The sequence below is a fragment of the Streptopelia decaocto genome (assembly GCF_964273445.1).
Source record: "Streptopelia decaocto genome assembly, contig: HAP1_SCAFFOLD_920, whole genome shotgun sequence".
Lineage (NCBI taxonomy): Eukaryota > Metazoa > Chordata > Aves > Columbiformes > Columbidae > Streptopelia > Streptopelia decaocto.
The window spans coordinates 38511-46191 of record NW_028116803.1 but is presented as its reverse complement, the minus strand read 5'-3'; the positions used below and the strand labels follow the sequence as shown (position 1 = coordinate 46191).

Below are 7681 nucleotides of genomic sequence, written 5' to 3'. Positions count from 1 at the left end.
GAGTAACATCCCATGCAAACTGCCTAAATTCAGCACTGGGTTGTGGTTCCTTTAACCAATGTCCCCATGTCCATTCCTCATGGCGTGGGACATCTCTGATGAGTGCAGAGCAGGGTGACACACCACAGGGCTGAGGTGCCTCCCATCCCTTGGGAGTGGCAACAGGAGGCCAGAGGGACACTGTGACTCCTGCCTCTGTGTGTAAAAGGGACAGACTCTGTCTCTGAACATCCCTGGGTGCAGAAGGAGCCCAGGATGCCAGCTCAGATGTGGATGCCTGACAGACCGTGACATTTCTGTGTGTGACTCCAGGAACAAACCCCACTGGCCCAGTGAGATTCATCTCAGCTGCCCTGGACAGCCTCATTGCAAGTGCTCCTGTCTGCTACGTCACCCTTGCCCATGATGCCGGGCTGTGCTCTCTAAAGTGCCACAGCAATCAGAGAGGTTCTGGGGTCCTTGGAAAAAGGCAGACATCCAACCCAACTTCAAGAAGGGCTCTTTATTAAAATCCAGCCATTTTTCGACAAGCAGAGCTGCTCCTCCACCTGGGTCAGCGACGCCAGCAGCACAGGACTTGCAGGGCCCATCGCCATCGTGGCTGCTCCCTTGGACTGCTCAGGATTGCAATGGTCTGAGCAGCAAGGGAGCGGATGAAGGGTTTACTGTCCTTCTCCAAGGGCCGAAGGGCTGCAACAGAAAGAAGCAGAGCCCAGATGAGCTCCCACGTCTGCAGAGACACCCAGGCATCCCCTCCTCCTGACCAAGTTCCCTACTCACCACTGCAGATCTCAGCCAGCTTCTCCTCCTCCCTTCGGTCCCTCAGGGGCCGCGCAGCCAGCCCTGGGCACAGAGTTCCGTCAGACCCCTGTTCCCTCCCCCTCATCAGAGCTGGCCCCAGGGGATACCCCAGAGCCGACATAGCGGGACTGAGCAAGGCAGCCACCGAGGCCACCTGTGTGGGCAGGGCTGGGAGGGGAGGCCAAGGCCCTGCCCGGGGCAGCCGGGGCTCTGGCAGGCACAGGGCTGCTCCTTGTGCCAGGGCAGCGGTGGGGACTGGGGCCAGGCTGCCAAGAGAGGGACCCTGGGGACTGTGACTCACCAATGAACCTCACGGCCGCCTCTCGCAAGCTGGCCTGAGCATCCCTCAGGTATGGCAGGCTCTGACTCAAGAGCTCTTGAGCCCTGCTCCTGTTCTGCTCCAGCTGGAGAGAGCACAAGGGTGTGAGCATGTCACTGTCTGCACCCCACCCCGAGCTGGCTGGACCAGTCCCTCCTCCCAGTAACCCAGGTTTCCCTTTCCCCGCAGGCCACTCCTGCCCAGCAGCCAGTAGCCCTGTTGGGCTGAGGCTGAGACAGACACAGGCAGAGTGGTCCCAGGGCTGCCGAGAGCCCTCCTTCCCGCCGGGCGTGGGGCAGAGGGAAGAGCCCTTGGGGGTTCTGTTCTTGAGGACAGGGAACAAGGATGCAGCTTGGGGCTGCAGCAGGGCGGGCGAGGCACATCTGCAGAGCCTACAGCCCAGACATGTGGGGCAGCCCTCAGTCAGCCTGGGCCTTCGTTGTTCTCACCAAGCTCTCTCCAATCCTCCATGTCTGCTGAGTCTGCACTAGGTGTTTGAGCTGCTTCCATTTCAGGAGCTCTGCTGCACCAAGGAGGGCTTCCCTGGCGGCCTGCGGAACAGCAGAAGATGGGACATGGCACCCACGGTCTGCATAAGGAGACCTGGCAACCCCCCATTCTTGGCTTTGTTCCTGGAACACCTGCCCTTTGCGGGCAGCGACATGCCCTGGCCCAAACATCTGGGGCTCTCTTGGGCACAGCCCTGGGAGACAGGGACTGAGGCTCAAAGCTCGAGACCCAGCACCTGCAGGGACAGCTGAGGAGCCCGTAGGGATGCGCCAGTTCAGGCCTCGGTGGCCACAGGCTGCTGCTGAGCCCTGTGAGACCAGCTATGGCAGGTGGTGGAAATGGCCATGGCAGCTTCCCTACTGCTACTCGTGCTGGGTCTGTAAGGATCCTTCCTATGGGCTGGAGGAGGCTGCCAGTTGCCAGCAGCCCTGTCCCCTGGTGCCCAGGCCACCTGTGTGCTGTCAGCACACCCCTCTCTGCCTCAGTGCTCAGCGTGGAAATCTGTACCTTGGCCACGTTGTTGCTCTGGTCACTCAAACGAAAGAAGAGGGGGAGCAGTGCACGGTGCACGTAGCTCTTAATCCTCTTCTTGTCGTGCCCCACCACTGACTGCACCCGCTCTCTGAAGAGGCGGATGGAGAGCGCTCGCAGCTGTCTGGACTCCTGGGAGGAAGGAGGAAAGCCGGACTTCAATCCCAGCAGCTCTCTGCCCATGGTGAGCAGGGGCAGTATCGGGGCTGACGTGAGGGGAGATGCTCCAGGGTCAGGTTGTGCAGCAGGGAGCCGTGCTGGGCTGTAAAGCCCAGAAGCCATCCCACGGGAGCCCAGGGGAGCAGAGCCTGCTCCCAGTGCTGCCCACGGGGCTGGGCTGAAGGGCAGCTGTCACTGCAGGCTGCCCATCCCCAGGGCTCAGTCTCCGTCATCAGCCTTACATCGTCAAAGAGGGGCAGGAGCTTTTCCTCCAGCTGCTCCACAGTGGGTCTGGCCTCTTCCCTCTTCAGGTGTCCCATCACGCTGCAGAAGAATGTCAGGACTTCCCTTTTCATTTCTGTGTTGCTGGAGTCGAGCAACCCCACAACTTGCGGCAGGAGGGACTGTATTTTTCTGGCCTGTATGAAAAACAGTTTCATTTTTGTGAAAGGATCAAAGACCACCCTGTTAAAAAAGCCTGTCAGTGAGCACCAGCCTCCTGTCCAGCTCCGTGGCAGGTGGTGGCACAGGAATCTCTGTGGCAGCCTCCTGGCAGGTGGTGGCCATAGGCACAGCCACGGAGATACAGGAGAGCAGGGCCAGGGCAGGGAGGGTTGAAAAGCAATGACTCCCTGTGCCCTGCTCAGCCATCCCCTTTTCCCAAGGGCAGATGTCTTGGAGAGCCTCCATGCCTGGAAAGCTCCCCAGGCAGCCATCAGGCCCCAGCACGGCAGGGAGGGCATTTGGAGCTCTCAGCCACTGCCTGACCCCCAGCCAAGGCCAAGCCACCGCCTCACCCAATGCCCCAGCCCAGCTGCCAACATGGCTCCTTTTGATGCTGCCCTGCTCACCATGTCAGGTCTTTCTGACCCACTGATGACGCCTTCGGGAAACCTGGAGTCTGTGACCAGGAGTCTTTTGCGCAAGTTTTTTAAGAGCTGCTTCAGAGTCTTGGGTGTGGAGATCATCACGTCCCACATGTCCAGGGCAGTCCTGCAAGAGAGCGCTCCGTCAGCAGGGCAGCCTGGGCCACAGCAGCGTGTCCGGGCTCAGCGCTGCAGGATGCTTGGGATGCCCTGGGCAGCAGCAGAGGCTGAGCTGCTGCTCCCGTGGGGCTGGCAGGAGCGCAGTGGGGGGCTCTGGGCTGTCTTGCTCAGCTGTGGCTGCTGCGGGCCTGGCTGACCCCCAGCACTGGAAAATGTGCTGGGATGGAGGGTCCTGCTCCTCGGGGGTGGCCTGCAGGATTCCTTGGCTCTGTGCCCCTCTCCCCACAGTGAACAAGCCCTCATGGCTTTTGGGGCCAGTACCTGTCTCCTGGTGGAGCGATCCTCAGCAGCGTTGTGAGCACCTTCCCAGGTCTCCTGTCAGCCATGAGGAGAAGCAGGGACTCCACTCTCTGCCGAGCTGGTGCTGTGTTGATGCTGTCCAGGTTTTTGTGGATGCATCTCATGATCTTTGGCAGCTGGAGGAGACACAGGTGAGGATGGCGCTGCCACTGGAGTGCAGCCACTTCCTCAGCTGTCCTTCCCATCCCTCTCTGCCACCGTCATGTGGCTTCAGATTCCTGAGACACCAGGGGTTGGGGGGGAGGGATGGAGGAAGGAACAAGGCCTGACAGGGCTGAAGCCTGGCAGTGCCATCCAGCCACTGGCCACTTACATCCGCCAGCCAGAAGTCAGGGAATTCCATGAACAAGTCCAGCAAGTCTGTTGCCCGCTTCTTGTCAAAGGTGCTGGTGTCTCTCATCGCCTCGATGAACACAAGGACGATGTCTGTCCTTTCAGAAGTTCTGAGGTATCTCGCACAGGACTATGGGAGGAAGGAAAGGAAAGAAGGAAGTGAAGCCAAATCACACCCAGTGCCCTGATGCTGCTGCTTAGCCAGGCAGTGCCAGCAGCCCTGCAGAGACCCCCGACAGTGCTGGTGGCAGAGCCCGCAGCAAAGCTGGCAGCAGGGGCGGCAGTGACTGCACGGGGAGGAGGAGAACAGAGGCCCTGGAGTGAGGGAGGAGGGTTGGACTCATGGGCACAGGGTGCTGGCCCTGCCGTGAACCAGGGCTTGCTGGTGGCCAGGAGGACTGGGGCTGCTGCTGGGACACTGGTGCCAAAGCCCTGAACCCAAGCGTGTGTCCAGGGCTGGCTCTGTGGGCAGTCAGGGCTTTGCAGGCCCGTGCCAGCCACAGCTCCCAAAGCAGCTGCCTGGGCAGCAGCCCCCCGTGGGGAGAGCTGCAGGCTGCTCTGGGGTGCAGGGATGGGGAGACGGGCTGGCTGGAAGGTGCCTGGCTCCTTACCGCCAGTGTGGGATGTCTGAATAGCGCAGAGCTCAACTTCTCAATCCTCCCCACAGCCCTCTCCTGCACACATTCTCTCTCAGAGGTGGTGAAGGTCAAGAGCATCTGGGAAGAGAGAAGCTGCTGGTGAGCCCTGGGAGCAGCCACCGCTCCAGCAGAAGCAGCACTGCTCAACTCCTGGGCTGGACTCTGTTCTCGAGCAAAGCCTGTAGTGGGGTTCTGACCCTCGGGCCCCTGGCAGGCTTGGAACAAATGCCCTGGGCCCGCCCTGTGGCCAGGCAGGAAGGCAGATGCCACCCTCTGCGGCCACTGTGCTGCGGAAGAGCCTGGCGGGCAGCCCCTGGTTCCCCGGGAAGGTGGGCACCCTCCCGGCAGCGCTCTCTGCACGGCACCGGGTGGGACTGTCCACTCCAGAGTGGACACCCAGTCCCCCAGGGTGAGGAACAGCCCTTGTGAAGCCCACTCTTTGCACATGCCAGACCTGGAAGATATTCTGGAGCAGCTCACTGACTCTGGAGGCTGAAGAGCCGAGCACCAATGCCTGCAGCATGTTGTCCATGGCTTCCATGGTCTGCAAGAAGACAACGAGTTTTGGCTGTGTTTCCTGCCATCTGTTTCACACACAGGGGACTGATAGGAACTCTCAGTGCCAAGAGGCAACTCCTGTGCTGATTTGCTGTGCCTGGGAGAGACTCAGGGGCAAATAATCTGCTACGGGCGGAGCAGCAATTGGCGCTGGATGTGGCCAGGCCAACTGTCAGCAGATGAAGGCATGAGGGTGTGAAAGCAGAGCTGAGACCAACCCTGCCTTGTCTTTCTGGTTATATATCAGCACGGGGTGAACAGGGAGCCGCCAGAGGGACTGTTGGGTCCTGTAGTTCACCAAGCACTTACTTTTAAGAAGAGATAACGGCCCATATCCTGCATTTTCTCTTCTGGAGGAAGCAAGAAGACACTAGAAAAGCAGGCTTGGAGGAGGCTTGCCTCCTTGCCCTCCAGCGCCCTTTCCACTGCGCTGTAAAGAGAAAGGAGCCAGTCACACTTTGGTATTTGGAGCAGTGCCTCGAGATCTCGTGCAGGGGTCCCCGGGAGGGATGGGCAGGTACCTCAGTTCGGCGATGGCAAGCATGGCGTTCCACCGCACCGCCGTGCGCAGTTTGTTCCTGGGCTCTTCTTCCAGCAGCACCTGCAGAGCACAGCCGGGATGGGACCTGGCAGCTGCTAGCACCCAGCGCCACCAGCCCCTGGCCCTGCCCAGCGCTGTCCTCACAGGGTGCCGGGGGCATCGCCCCCTTCCCCAGAGACGCCACGTATCCCCTCACCTTGATATTCTCTGCCAGGCCGTATCTCTGGCAGAAGAGATCTAGGCCCTGTGGAGGGCGGTGGCGCTTGCTGTTATAGCACAGGTCACAAATGTTCTGAAGAAATGGAATCTTCTGGCTCTCCTCCTGGCAGCCAGGGGACAGAGAGACAAACAGGGAGTGTGAGATGGGGACACACGGCCAGTGGCACCACAGCATGGGGGTGCAGTGCCAATTAGCGCCCTGGGAGCAGCAGCTCTGCCCAGCCAGCACCCTCCAGTCCCCGCAGCAGAGCCCCTGGCAGCAGACACGGGCTCAGCCGCCTTCCAAACGGCCATGGTTACCTTTTCTGGGCTGCTGACAAAGGACACGATGGAGTCCACGCGTGTCCTTTCGAATTGGTAGACAGGTAACCAGGCAGCATCTAATAAAGGAGGAGAGCAGGGAGGGCTGCAGAGAGGGTTTGCAGGCAGGACAGAGCAGAGGAAGGAGATCTGCCCCATGTCCATCCCAGTGCCCGCTGCCCTGGCACGGTCTTCCCATGCGTGTCAGGGCTGCAGGGTGCCCGGCAGACGGGCTGAGATGCTGGAGCCAGGCAGGACGGGGAAAGCGCCCGGTGCAGCGGGTGAGGAACTCGCTTCAGACGGGCAGGAAAGGTCCCCGTCCCGCAGCACGGCTGCCTCCTGCCCGCCCAGCTGCCTCTGGCTGCCAGTGCCCTGCAGCAGGAGCTGGGTCCCCTCTGCCCGCAGAAGCTGTGCTGGCGCCAGCTCCCAGCTCAGAGCAGCCCTGGACTTCAGGGAGCACAATCACCACCCATGGGAACACCCTGCCAGCGTGAGGGGAAACGTGATCCCGGTGTGGAGCAGAAAGGGATAGCTGGGCCCCACCCTGGCCAGACAATCAGGGCCCCTCACTCACCGATCTTCAGTGGCTGGACCACATCAACCTGGTTGGGGTCCAGTGGAGATCTGACCTCCTGGGGAGCCCCAACCTCCTCCTGCCAGGCCAGCCTAGGTCGGCTGGGGGGTCTCTCCGCCATTTTGCAGACAAAGGCTACGTCTGAGGATAGGGAAGGCGGATGCTTCGGCAAAACGCCTTGGTGCTGCAGCTCTGCCAGAGGCAGCGATGAAAGGTTTGGGCTGCGCTCGTGTGCTCCTCGTTGGGGAAAGACGTGAGCTGCGCTCAGGAGCTCCTTGCTCCAAGTCTGCCAGGGGCAGCAGACAGTCTGCCGGGGGCAGCTAGAGTTAGGTTGTGGTTGGACTCGATGATCTTAAGTATCTCTTCCAACCAAAAAGATTCTCCGATTCTCTGAAAGACGTGGGCTACGCTCGGGGGCTCTCGCCAGCTCCGTGCTCACACCCTGTCTCGTCACCGTCCTGTCGGACAGTGTGGGCTGGGCCCGCAGCTGCGCTGAGCACGTGCAGGGCAGTGGGTGTCACCAAGTGAGGTCACAAAGGGCCCCACTGTGACCCTGCGCCTGGGGAGGGAGGCCAGGGTGTGCCCTTGGGAGGCACAGGCCAGCTCAGCCCTGGGCACCTGTCTGTTTCAAATTTCAATCCGTTTCTAAAAGTTCCAGCACCCATTGTTCTGAGCACAGTCTTGAACAGTCTGCTGCACCGCTCCATTTTCCCAGCAGCTGGTGCATGGTGGGGATGTCACAGACCTACTCAATGCCTCGCTCCTTGCTCCAGGAGCATCCATCTATGAGGATGTTGCGGAAAGGAGTCCCGTTGTCTGGCTCAGTTCTCTCTGGGCTGCCAGGGGTGGCAG

General features: G+C 60.7%; 1 protein-coding gene across 1 annotated transcript; it reads right to left on the bottom strand.

Moving 5' to 3' along the window:
* Window positions 1–553: 553 nt before the first annotated feature.
* On the bottom strand, window positions 554–6950 carry LOC309452087 (uncharacterized protein; the record flags this gene model as incomplete). Its single annotated transcript, XM_082076764.1, has 16 exons — window positions 554–690; window positions 781–843; window positions 1103–1205; window positions 1570–1671; window positions 2138–2293; window positions 2563–2739; window positions 3172–3313; window positions 3628–3782; window positions 3980–4129; window positions 4611–4715; window positions 5092–5181; window positions 5505–5625; window positions 5717–5796; window positions 5933–6058; window positions 6256–6335; window positions 6830–6950. 16 exons carry the CDS (start codon window positions 6948–6950, stop codon window positions 554–556), a joined length of 1908 nt encoding a protein of 635 aa, XP_081932890.1.
* Between the last annotated feature and the right edge of the window lie 731 nt (window positions 6951–7681).